The sequence below is a fragment of the Cydia amplana genome, chromosome 5, assembly GCF_948474715.1.
Source record: "Cydia amplana chromosome 5, ilCydAmpl1.1, whole genome shotgun sequence".
NCBI classification, from domain to species: Eukaryota; Metazoa; Arthropoda; class Insecta; order Lepidoptera; family Tortricidae; genus Cydia; species Cydia amplana.
Window position 1 is genome coordinate 20,299,318 of NC_086073.1, and position 13,618 is coordinate 20,312,935.

The 13,618-nt window shown below is 43.4% G+C and overlaps 3 protein-coding genes across 3 annotated transcripts in view; 1 reads left to right on the plus strand and 2 right to left on the minus strand.

The window, feature by feature from the left end:
- Nucleotides 1–13,618, minus strand: part of LOC134648334 (mediator of DNA damage checkpoint protein 1-like) — a 139,761-nt gene that overhangs the window by 115,253 nt on the left and 10,890 nt on the right. The gene's annotated exons all lie outside the window — the stretch shown is intronic.
- The window catches only part of LOC134648366 (protein lifeguard 4-like), a 357,077-nt gene that overhangs the window by 19,048 nt on the left and 324,411 nt on the right, over nucleotides 1–13,618 (minus strand). The window lies entirely within an intron of this gene.
- Nucleotides 1–13,618, plus strand: part of LOC134648388 (kelch-like protein diablo) — a 30,362-nt gene that overhangs the window by 16,021 nt on the left and 723 nt on the right. Inside the window, exons 11-13 of the mRNA XM_063502916.1 lie at nucleotides 1,596–1,724; nucleotides 9,931–10,069; nucleotides 12,713–12,825. Of these exons, the coding sequence (XP_063358986.1) occupies nucleotides 1,596–1,724; nucleotides 9,931–10,069; nucleotides 12,713–12,825 (381 nt within the window). The remainder of the gene's footprint in view (nucleotides 1–1,595; nucleotides 1,725–9,930; nucleotides 10,070–12,712; nucleotides 12,826–13,618) is intronic.

Here is a 13,618-nt window from a genome sequence, read left to right on the forward strand (position 1 = left end):
ATTCAGTTTAGAAAAAAATGATATTAGAAACCTCAATATCATTTTTGAAGACCTATCCATCCTATACCCCACACGTATAGGTTTGATGAAAAAAAAAATTTTTGAGTTTCAGTTCGAAGTATGGGGAACCCCAAAAATTTATTGTTTTTTTCTATTTTTGTGTGAAAATCTTAATGCGGTTCACAGAATACATCTACTTACCAAGTTTCAACAGTATAGTTCTTATAGTTTCGGAGAAAAGTGGCTGTGACATACGGACGGACAGACAGACGGACAGACAGACAGACATGACGAATCTATAAGGGTTCCGTTTTTTGCCATTTGGCTACGGAACCCTAAAAACCAAGCAATTAGGCATTTTTTCTGCTGCTGTGTTCACTCGCGCGTCTGGACTCGGTCTAGTTAAAAATCCGAGCGCAACTAGTTTTATTACCCGCGCTAGATCAGTTGATCTTGTACCTAGGCAGAGGGGAAATAGTGCGAATGCCGCATCCCTTCCGTGTTGATCGAAGATTTCAGTACACATGCATGCGTTCACATAGTCATTCCTTGGCTACTGAGACATCAGTGCCCTGTTTATCAAAAGCTTGTAACTTGCAATACAAGTGGAAGTCCCTTTCTAACAAAAGCTGTCAAAAAGGGACTTAGAATAGAATAAAATTTATTCAGGACTCTTATACAACATTTTACAAAAACATGTCACAAAAAAGGTTTAAAACGTCGCTGAAAAGGTTTCCACTCAGCTTGGTGTCAAGGTATCTTATGAGTACCTTGACGCTGGTCTTCCGTGGAAACCCTTCCAAAAAAAACTTGTATTACAAGTTACAAGCTTTTGATAAGCAGGGCACTGGTTGGTTTTACATGTTAACATGTAGCTTATTTTTATAGATTAAAATACCTCCAAATCTTTGTCAGTAACAGAGTTTAGCTGTTGCATGTGTTTGTAGTTATACAAAGTGTAATGCGGAAAAAAACGCCTTGTTATATACGACTAGTGCCTAATGCTTAAGTGTGGAGAATCAGCAGTAAAATTTCTATGAGAATAGGACTTTTTTTGCTTTTTAAAGTTTTTCACGTCTGAGTTAGCTTAGAGTCTATTAATGGAGTTATTTATAAACGCTTGTTAAGTCTTACAAGCCCTTGATTATTGTTTGTCCTTATCCTTCATTCTGACATATATGTTTGTTAGAAAGAGACAACTCAACAGAGCTAAGTTTTATGAATTATGGAGTAAGTGTGAAATACTATATCCTGGTCACGGCACCAATTGTAACGACTCTTCTCAACTTATCCCGCAGATTTAGGGATATTATATATATATATATATATATATATATATATATATATATATATATATATATATATATATATATATATATATATAAATGATAGTAAATAGACAAGATATAATTATTTATTGCCATTGTTTATTTATACAATCGCCATCAGATATATCGGAGCGGCCAAGGTGTTCACAATATCTGAACACGCACTCTTAACGCTCTGACAATAGAGCCGTGTTCAGATATTTGTGAGAGCCTTAGCCGCTCCGATATATCTGATGGCGACTGTACGTTGAACGTGTTTGTTTTCAGAGCAAACAAATGGACGCCCGTAGCGCCCATGTCGACGCGGCGCAAACACCTCGGCTGCGCCGTGTTCGACGGACAGATATACGCGGTCGGCGGCAGAGATGACTGCACCGAGCTATCCTCTGCAGAAAGGTACTGTTAAGATAGTTAGAACTGTTTGTAATAAGTATCATTTTATATTGTAGTAAATCACTAGGTACAGTCACCTGCAATAATATGTTACTCTTCGAAGGCCGCAAAAATATGTGACAAGCTCTTATGGCTCTACAAATAAGATCGCGTCAGATATTTTTGCGGCCTTCGTTGTGTAACATATTATTGCAGGTGACTGTACTACTACTAATTATTTATTAATGACGTGTAAATTGGTTTTATTATGATTATGGTACTTATAAGAATTGCTCCGTATAAAAAGACTGCGCACATTAAATGTCGTGTATTGATATGAAATAGTCAGCGCTCTTTAAAATTTTGAAGTTTGATCTGAATACTATCTATAAATCCTCTTCCCCCCGGATCACCGCAAGGTGTAGACGTGCCCACTACCTGTATTACTTATTACGTTAAAATTAATTATAATTTAACATGATTAAATTAAAGACAAAAAAATAGGAGTGCATATCTCTGAGGAGGTGTCCAAACAATCCGCCGCGCTGCGCCTGGTACCTGCGCCGAGTACACGCGTGAGTCATCCTCCGCTACTACTACTACTACGCTTACGCATCGTGCGCGTGGGCCCATTCACCTCCGCTTATCTCCGTCCACTCTGCGCGCACCGCGTCGGCCAATAAACGACTGCCGCTAAGACCCCATTACACCTCACGTACGTAGGCCCCGCCCAGTCGACCATTCACAGTGCGGTACTGTGTGGCTATCTTCTAACGAACTCTGATATCCTGGTAACTTGACACGACAAAATGTCCGGCGAAAATGACAAAATGTCCCACGAAAATGACATGTCAATCTGTCACGAAGGGGATAAGAGTGACGACTCTTCATCCCCTGATTACGTCACAAAACGCAAAGTGGGAAGAAATATGGACGAGCTGAGCTACACTGCGCCCGGGTCACTGGACGACTTTCGAATGGAAATGCGAAAATTAATTACTTTTTACTCAAACCAGCAGACAGCTGAATTCCGGGAAATCAAAAATACTATGCTGGAGATCAAGGAAACAAATGCAAGTATACAGGCCTCTATTACCGAATTGAGCAGGCAAAACGAAGAGTTTACAAAGAGATTAGACGACATAGAACGACAGGTGAAGGAGGATGGGGACTACATTGTATTCCTTGAGAACAAGCTGGAAGAAATCCAAATTGGGACCCGCAAGACGAATATAGAAATAAAAAACGTACCGAGGAAAACGAATGAAACCAAGCAGGACCTCCTGGATATGGTAACCTGTCTATCTAGAAATCTAGAATGTAATATAAACAAGGGGGACATAAAGGATATCTACAGGGTGCGAGGGAAGAGACAAGATCAACAGAACATGCCAATTATTGTAGAAACAAACTCCGCTTTACTAAAATTAGAACTTATAAAGGCAGCCAAGACCTTCAACAGTAAGTCAACAAAGCTTTGTGCTAAACATCTAGGTTTTAAAACCAAGGAAGACACCCCGGTGTATATATCGGAGCACCTGACTTCCAAAGGCTCCCGGCTCCACTTCCTCGCTCGAGACCTCAAGAAGTCGAAAGGGTATAAGTATTGCTGGACTTCCTATGGCAAGGTTTACGTTCGACAGACTGACGAATCTCAAATAATCCAAATAAACTCAGAAGCACAAGTTCAGCGCTTGTTCCAGGACTGACTAGCCGGCATCGGTAACATGCATACTCTAAGCTTGGATTTGAACATGAGTTATTTAATTGTGCACTATCGGACTTTGCTTGTATTATTAGTCATAATGCTTGTGTTTTTACTTAGAATTAATGTTGTTTACTTGTACACACTTAGCTTACTCTCACTCACATACAAACTTAACAAACACTCACACACTTACCGAATTAAAAACACACCACCCGCCTATCTACAAACTCTTAGTTTATTAATTGCTACTTGCCCACTACGCTTACTCTGGTTCCTGCCGTACTACTACAGTCATCAATACAGTCTTTTATTAGCCATATTTAACTACTACATACATAACATTTTACTAATACTGACGTGTTTACACTTGAGCCCTAAAAATGTGTGACACCTTACATGCTATAACTGAAATAGATGATATTGAGATAGCACACATTATTGAATGCGAAAGTATTGAGGAACTGACAAAAACATTACACACAAATAAAAATGATTTTACAATAATCTCACAAAATATACGAAGCATCTATCGCAACTTTGATGACTTTTCAGTCATGCTGTCCAGCTTTGCACACACGCCAGATTTAATTATCTTCACGGAATGCAGGCTAAATTCTAACAAGCCCGTGCCCCAGCTTTCAAGCTATGACGCTTATTGTACCTCACGCCAGCTGAATCAGAACGACGGTGTGGTAGTATATGTTAGGAATAGCATAAAACATTATGTACAAGAAATATCATTATCCCAGGCATCCTGTCTTCGTGTGGATATCCTAAATAATATAGTTTATTGTATTTACAGATCTCCTTCTAATAGCAATGCAGAACCTTTTATAGATACTCTTAAAACTAGCTTAGAATCGTTAAGGCCGGGCAGCGACGTAATAATCGCTGGTGATATTAATATAAACTTAATAAAAAAACCTAATGAAATCGAACAGTCATATGAATATAAAAACAGGACTAACTATTTAAACACGTTATCATTATTTGGACTCTTAGCTGGTCACACGAAAGCAACGCGTGACAAAAACTGTTTAGATCACTTTATCTTAAAAATTAATAAAACCAAATCTACCCCTACTATAGCCATTATAAAGACAACCATAACTGACCATTACACGACATTTCTTTCTGTAGCCAAATCGAAAAAAATACCTTCTAACGATTACAAAAAAACCACTATAAACTTTGAAAATGCCCTCAAATACTTAAAACAACAAAACCTGCCTGAACTAATGTTTTGTGCTGATCCTGACATTGTCACAGACCGGCTTGCAAGTACGCTTAGTGAAGCTATAAAAAGAAATACTAAAACTGCCCTAATACCTAGCTCAAAACGCATTATAAAGCCGTGGATCACTCCAGGGTTATTACGCTGCATTCGAAATCGCAATAAGCTACAAAAAGAGGCTCAAAATAATCCTTATAACGCAATTACAAAAATAACGTACATTAGATACAGAAACTATTGTAACAATCTTTTAAAAAAACTTAAAAGAAAATACGAAAGAGAACTCTTAGAAAAATCTATGCATAATAATAAACTCCTTTGGAAAAATATAAAAACACTTACATACAATAATAAACCTAATAAACTTAATGCTGAGCTTTTAAATGTCAAACCTACTGTTATGGAATCAGCTGACACTATAAACAAATATTTTGCTAACATAGGAAAAGAGCTTGCCGAACAAATTTGCCCTGACTCTCAAGAAGAATTAAACGCTTTCCTCAGCAATCTTCCATGTCAGTCTGGATCCTTCGTATTATTACCTACTAACCAAGACGAAGTGTACACTACACTTATAAATCTTAAATCAAGTAGTGCGCCTGGCTGGGACAATGTATCGACAAAATTTCTTAAATATGTTGCCAATGAAATAGTCCCTATCATAACTCACATAATGAACCTTAGCTTTAATTTAGGAATTTTCCCTAAATCGTTTAAAACGTCTATTATTACTCCCGTGTACAAGAGTGGAAAGAGAGACGACATCAGCAACTACAGACCTATCTCAGTCCTGCCAGTGATTTCGAAAATACTAGAAAAAATTCTGAATAACAGATTACTAAAATACTTAACCAAATTTAATCTCTTATCTAATTCACAGTTCGGATTCAGACACGGAAGATCAACTGAGGACGCAGTAATATCTCTTACCTCCTCAGTTGTAGAAAACCTTGATAACAACAACAAGTGCCTAGCTGTCTTTCTAGATCTGAAGAAAGCTTTTGATACAGTCTCTCTTCCCATTCTTGTGCAAAAGTTGGAGAGAAAAGGTATCAGAGGAATACCACTTTTACTTTTTAAAGATTATCTCTATGGCCGAAAGCAACGGGTTAAACTGGGCGAATATGTCAGCGAGGATGAGGATGTCCAATATGGCGTACCGCAGGGAAGCGTTCTGGGTCCGACTTTATTTTTAGTTTACATCAACGATCTCTGCGATATGACCATTCCTGGCGCAAAAATATTCTCTTATGCTGACGATACAGCTGTCATTTTTAGTGGAAAATCATGGGGAGAGGTAAATGTCGGAGCTGAACTCGGAATGGTACACATATCAAAGTGGTTAAGGAGGAACCTACTAACATTAAACACCAATAAGACAAAATATGTTTGTTTTAGCATCTCACAACCGACTACTCTAATAGATTTAAAAATTCATTCGTGTCAGCAAACTGATTTTTCTACTTGTAACTGTCCAACTATTGAAAAAGTATCTGAAACGAAATATTTAGGTATACAACTGGACGAGCATTTAAATTGGTATTCCCACCTTGACCAAGTAATCGGTAGAGTCAGAAAACTGCTCTGGATCTTTAAGTCGCTAAGGCACATTACACCAGGTAAAACAAATCTTACAAAGCCTCGCAACATCTTAAACGAAATTTATGTCTCCCTGGTGCAATCTGTCTTATTGTACTGCATATCGGTCTGGGGTGGTGCAGCGAAAAGTCGCTTTATCTATCTTGAAAGAGCACAACGTGCACTCATAAAAGTCATGTACTTCAAAAAAATTAGATATCCTACTGAAATGCTTTATCAAACTACTGATCTTCTATCGGTAAGGAAATTATATGTTCTGCAATCAATATTGAAAAAACACAAACTAATACCCTACAACCCTAATTATAAAAACAAAAGAAATATGGTCAATGTAGCTAAATTTTTACGTACGAGAACTTACTTTGCAAGATCGCAGTTTAATTCAAAGTCGGCCTACCTTTATAATAAAATTAACAGAGAATTAGATATTCATTCAAAAACATACCACGAATGTAAATTACATCTCACTAAATGGCTTAAAACTAAAACCTTCGACGAAACAGAGAAGCTGCTAAGAACAGAGTACTAGAATACACTCAATCACTCACACGCGCACACACACACACACACACACACACACACACACACACACACACACACACGCACGCACACGCACACGCACACGCACACACTCACAAACACCTGTCTCAGTCGATATTCACACCTTAAATCAAACGAAACGAGTAAGAATTAACAGAAACAGTGTACTTGTAGCTGTGTTGTAATGCATGTTTTAGAATTAAGTTAAAACATATTAACTAGTAATTCTGTATAATTACCTACATATCTTAGTTACCTAATGTTAATAAAATAAAATAAATATTGTACTACTTATAAACCTAGGGAAGAGCGGTGCCTCCCAACACAAGCATAAGCTTACCGGGCGGCTCCATCCCCTGTATCACAAAAATGTATACTATTATGAAATAAAGAATTTATTATTATTATTCTCTTTATTTATTTTAACTCTTAGGCTAGGTTATTTTATAATATGGATATAAAAATAAAATACAAAAACACTTACAAAAACAATACACAATACGTATAAACATATTATAAAAAACCTAACCTAGGGTGCCGCCAGCAGCGGGGCAAGGCCCAAGCTGCCGGTGGTCAGGGCTGCAGAGAGAGGAACCGGCGGACTATCCGCGCCGTGTCCAAGATCACCGCCTTCTGCATCTGACCCTTGATCCAACCACCTAGCGAGAGTCTCTCAAGATGTTGGTCGAGACTCTTCGCTATTAGACCGTTCGCTGAAACAACTATCGGGACAATGATCGTCGAATCAACATCCCACATGGCGGTTATCTCGTGAGCCAAGTCTAGGTACTTACTAGACTTGTCCTTCTCGGTTTTCACGAGATTCTCATCATGGGGGATGGTGATGTCAACGAGCACGGCCCGGCGCTGCGATCGATCTATTATCACAATGTCAGGCTTATTGGCTACAATAGTCCTGTCAGTGATGATAGATCGATCCCAATAGAGCGTGGCACGACCATTCTCGAGAACTTGCGCAGGTGAATACTTGTAGTACGGTACTTCGCGGTCCACAAGGCCGTATAGAAGAGCAAGCTGCTGGTGAATAATCCTGGCTACGAGATTATGTCTGTGCAAGTACTCGCCGTTAGCAAGATGAGAACAACCGGAAATGATATGCCTGAGTGACTCTCCGGGACGGCGGCATGCCCGACAAATGTCGACCGTACCGTCCTTCAGGATATATTTCCGATAGTTGTTCGTCATCATAACTTCGTCCGCAATTGCACAGGCAAAACCCTCGGTTTCTCCGAAGAGATCCCCGAATCGTAACCAGTTCACCGACGCGAGCAGGTCCACATCGGGTCCCGTGAGGGCCTTGTAGAACCGCCCGTGTAGCACCTTACTCTCCCATGCCGTCTTGCGATCCGCAGTACTTAGTACCACAGGTTTGCGCCAGTTCTCGTTTGCCAAGGAGAGCGGCGTGAGGTTCCTGTCTACTGCCACCACATCACGATGCATCCCACACTGGTTGTTAAGGAAATAATTCCTGAGATTGTACACCTCGCGGTTGTGGAGATCCTTGGCGTTTAGGAAGCCTCGGCCACCACATTTCCGTGGGATGTACAATCTCATAACTGACGAGCGTGGGTGTAGCATGCGATGCGCGGTGAGCAGTGATCGGACCCTCCGATCCAGGGCATCCAGCTCGGTCTGAGTCCACCTTAGTATGCCAAAGGAGTATGTGAGTAGGGGCATTACCCAGGCGTTGAAGGCGCGCACTTTGTTGCCTCCTGACAAAAGACTGTTAAGGACTTTTGTGAGCCGACTGAAAAAGCGCTCCTTCACCGACCGTCTAATACCCTCGTCCTCAATACCCAACGACTGTGACATACCAAGGTATTTATAGGTTTCTGATTCAGAGATAGATCTGAAAGACATTGTCTCAGAAGGTTGTAAATTTGTTGAATTTACAACCCTCCCCCGCTGTACATGCATAACCGCACATTTATCGACACCAAACTCCATGTTGATGGCACTACTGAAGACTTCGGTGGTTTTCAGTAGCTCCGTCAAGTCTCGGCTATTTGGTGCAAATAATTTGAGGTCATCCATGTACAGAAGGTGAGAAATGACTTCACCCTCTCTCCGAAGCCGGCAACCTAGTCCCAAATCCTTCAGCAGGGTGCTGAGGGGATTCAGAGCTAGGCAGAACCATAGGGGACTCAGACTATCACCCTGAAATATTCCTCGCTCAATCCTTATGAAATCCTGCGGGCCAGGGCGGTCATCCCCGCCTCCTGGTTGACGAAGGACTGTGGTCCACTGTCTCATACACGCGCTTAGAAAGGCTCTCAAAGCTGCATCAACTTTATACAGCTCTAAGACCCTCCCCAGCCATGAATGAGGCACCGAATCATAGGCCTTCTTGTAGTCAATCCAAGCGGCTGAGAGGGCCTCCTTGTTCCGCCGGATTTGTTGGCAAATGGTCATGTCTATGAGGAGGAGCTCTTTAGTACCACGGGACCCAACCCTACATCCATTTTGAGCGGGGGCCAAAATATTGTTAGCGACAATGTGCGCGTTGATTTTTGTCCTCAAAATGGATGTAAGGAGCTTATAAAGTGTAGGTAAGCACGTGATGGGTCTGTAATTCTTCGCTTCCGTGGTACTACCGGACTTATATTATTATATTATTATTTATTATTATTATTATTATTATAAATTCACTCATAATTCCTTTCATTCGGTTGTTGTTGTCCGCCATTTTGTGGGCAACCGCCATATTTATGGTACTAATTCTCAACATACAAACATCTTTTACTTTATCAACAAAAACATATATCATCTCCTTAGAACCCGTTTTCGAGAGTGAAATCCAACCGACGTCTTCACATTTATCACAGTTAGGGTTTGCAATCCGGATCCGAAATGTATGAAATTATCCGGATCTGGATCCGGATCCGCGGATCTCTCCATATATTTCGGATCCGTCGTACAAACCCTAATCACAGTTAGTAACTTTATCAGAATGTTGTTTTTTTTTTAAATCAGCAACATGCTTCGTCCCAAACATACCAGTGATGAGATCCGCAACAGGCTTCGTCATTAAATAATATAAATAAATAAAAACAATGTAGTTTATAGTGTAGCTCTTGTCGGCTACGGCCGACTGTGGCGGTTAAAGGATTAACTGTGTTTTATTACAGATACGACCCAGCAGCGGACGCGTGGTCGCCCGTGGTGGCCATGACGTCGCGCCGCAGCGGCGTCGGCCTCGCCGTCGTCAACGGACAGTTGTACGCCGTGGGAGGGTTCGACGGCACCGCCTATCTCAAGTCCATCGAGGTGTGTAGTGTAGAGAGAGACAGGTGTATACTAGAGAGAGAGCGCCGTCGTCAACGGCCAGTTGTACGCCGTGGGAGGGTTCGACGGCACCGCATATCTCAAGTCCATCGAGGTGTGTACTGTAGAGAGAGACAGGTGTATACTAGAGAGAGAGCGCCGTCGTCAACGGACAGTTGTACGCGGTGGGAGGGTTCGACGGCACCGCCTATCTCAAGTCCATCGAGGTGCGTACTGTAGAGAGAGACAGGTGTATACTAGAGAGAGAGCGCCGTCGTCAACGGCCAGTTGTACGCGGTGGGAGGGTTCGACGGCACCGCATATCTCAAGTCCATCGAGGTGTGTAGTGTAGAGAGAGACAGGTGTATACTAGAGAGAGAGAGCGCCGTCGTCAACGGACAGTTGTACGCCGTCGGAGGGTTCGACGGCACCGCATATCTCAAGTCCATCGAGGTGTGTACTGTAGAGAGAGACAGGTGTATACTAGAGAGAGAGCGCCGTCGTCAACGGACAGTTGTACGCCGTCGGAGGGTTCGACGGCACCGCCTATCTCAAGTCCATCGAGGTGTGTAGTGTAGAGAGAGACAGGTGTATACTAGAGAGAGAGCGCCGTCGTCAACGGACAGTTGTACGCCGTCGGAGGGTTCGACGGCACCGCATACCTCAAGTCCATCGAGGTGTGTAGTGTAGAGAGAGACAGGTGTATACTAGAGAGAGAGCGCCGTCGTCAACGGACAGTTGTACGCCGTCGGAGGGTTCGACGGCACCGCCTATCTCAAGTCCATCGAGGTGTGTACTGTAGAGAGAGACAGGTGTATACTAGAGAGAGAGCGCCGTCGTCAACGGACATTTGTACGCGGTGGGAGGGTTCGACGGCACCGCCTATCTCAAGTCCATCGAGGTGTGTACTGTAGAGAGAGACAGGTGTATACTAGAGAGAGAGCGCCGTCGTCAACGGACAGTTGTACGCGGTGGGAGGGTTCGACGGCACCGCCTATCTCAAGTCCATCGAGGTGTGTACTGTAGAGAGAGACAGGTGTATACTAGAGAGAGAGCGCCGTCGTCAACGGACAGTTGTACGCGGTGGGAGGGTTCGACGGCACCGCCTATCTCAAGTCCATCGAGGTGTGTACTGTAGAGAGAGACAGGTGTATACTAGAGAGAGAGCGCCGTCGTCAACGGACAGTTGTACGCGGTGGGAGGGTTCGACGGCACCGCCTATCTCAAGTCCATCGAGGTGTGTAGTGTAGAGAGAGACAGGTGTATACTAGAGAGAGAGCGCCGTCGTCAACGGACAGTTGTACGCGGTGGGAGGGTTCGACGGCACCGCCTATCTCAAGTCCATCGAGGTGTGTAGTGTAGAGAGAGACAGGTGTATACTAGAGAGAGAGCGCCGTCGTCAACGGACAGTTGTACGCCGTCGGAGGGTTCGACGGCACCGCCTATCTCAAGTCCATCGAGGTGTGTACTGTAGAGAGAGACAGGTGTATACTAGAGAGAGAGCGCCGTCGTCAACGGACAGTTGTACGCCGTCGGAGGGTTCGACGGCACCGCCTATCTCAAGTCCATCGAGGTGTGTAGTGTAGAGAGAGACAGGTGTATACTAGAGAGAGAGCGCCGTCGTCAACGGACAGTTGTACGCGGTGAGAGGGTTCGACGGCACCGCCTATCTCAAGTCCATCGAGGTGTGTAGTGTAGAGAGAGACAGGTGTATACTAGAGAGAGAGCGCCGTCGTCAACGGACAGTTGTACGCGGTGGGAGGGTTCGACGGCACCGCCTATCTCAAGTCCATCGAGGTGTGTAGTGTAGAGAGAGACAGGTGTATACTAGAGAGAGAGCGCCGTCGTCAACGGACAGTTGTACGCCGTCGGAGGGTTCGACGGCACCGCCTATCTCAAGTCCATCGAGGTGTGTACTGTAGAGAGAGACAGGTGTATACTAGAGAGAGAGCGCCGTCGTCAACGGACAGTTGTACGCGGTGGGAGGGTTCGACGGCACCGCCTATCTCAAGTCCATCGAGGTGTGTACTGTAGAGAGAGACAGGTGTATACTAGAGAGAGAGCGCCGTCGTCAACGGACAGTTGTACGCGGTGGGAGGGTTCGACGGCACCGCCTATCTCAAGTCCATCGAGGTGTGTACTGTAGAGAGAGACAGGTGTATACTAGAGAGAGAGCGCCGTCGCCAACGGCCAGTTGTACGCCGTCGGAGGGTTCGACGGCACCGCCTATCTCAAGTCCATCGAGGTGCGTACTGTAGAGAGAGACAGGTGTATACTAGAGAGAGAGCGCCGTTGTCAACGGCCAGTTATAATATTTTAGTGAGAGTTACGGAAAATTTCCAAAAAGTTGGAAAACTTCTCGGAAATTTTAAGAAATATTTACTGGTTCAAAGTAAACTTTAATTTTGGAAATGGAAAATTTTGGTTCCCAACAAAAATGTGTTTTTTTCGAAAATGTTCTATGTGGAAATTTCGCAATTTTGGAAACTTTCCGACGGCACATCAGCAATCGAGGGTTTTAGTAAGATAAGTTACATTACAGGGTCGAGTGGAAAAAACGAGGGGAGGCCTTTGCCCAGCAGTGGGACACCAAAATAGGCTAGAGAAAAAAAAAAAACTTACATTACAATCATAATTTATTGGCAGGTGTTCGACCCGGATTCGAACCAGTGGCGCCTGTGCGGCGCCATGAACTACCGCCGGCTCGGCGGCGGCGTCGGCGTCATGAGAGCGCCGCACCACGACAACCACTACATCTGGTGAGGCTTTGGTTTAGAACCCCGGAATTATAATGCACAGGTTGGCCACACCTGTCTAGTTAAAAAGTAATACATTATGTTGACGAGGTCTATTGCAGGGATGTTGCGAATATCCGCATCCGCAACCGCGGAACTTCCGCATTATTTTCAACATCCGCATCCGCATAAAATCGATGCGGATTTAATGCGGATGCGGATGTGGAACAGGTCGGTACAGGAACGTCTTAGCATGCTAGACTGCTAGGTAATTTAGTCATTAACCAAAAAAACCTATTAGAAATGAGCAGTCAAGCGTGAGTGGGACTTAATGTACGGAACCCTTGGAACGCGAGTCCGACTCGCACTTTCCTGGTTTTTAGAAATAAAAATTCCTAAAATGTAATATTTGACGTTTTTTATGGTACTATCTTGACATCCGCATCCGCATCCGCATCCGCGGATGTGAGCCTTTAAAAATCCGCATCCGCATCCGCATCCGCGGATGTCAAAAAATCGGCATCCGCAACATCCCTGGTCTATTGTATAGAAGAATTGTTTGTAACACCACTAAATGCCGTGTAAAATTATCTACACGGGTTGCCCACCCCTGCCCCATTTTTCAAACAGTATTAGTCTAATATTATTAGTGTGTTGCCATGGTAACCCATATGATTTGAGATTCGTAGACTAAATTATTAGTCTAATACCGTTCGAGAAATTCGCCCCAGGTGCCTATTGCATAACATTTTACAACTCGTAATACAAGCGGACGCCTCTTTTCATTCCCTTTTATTAGAAAGAGACTTCCGCTTGT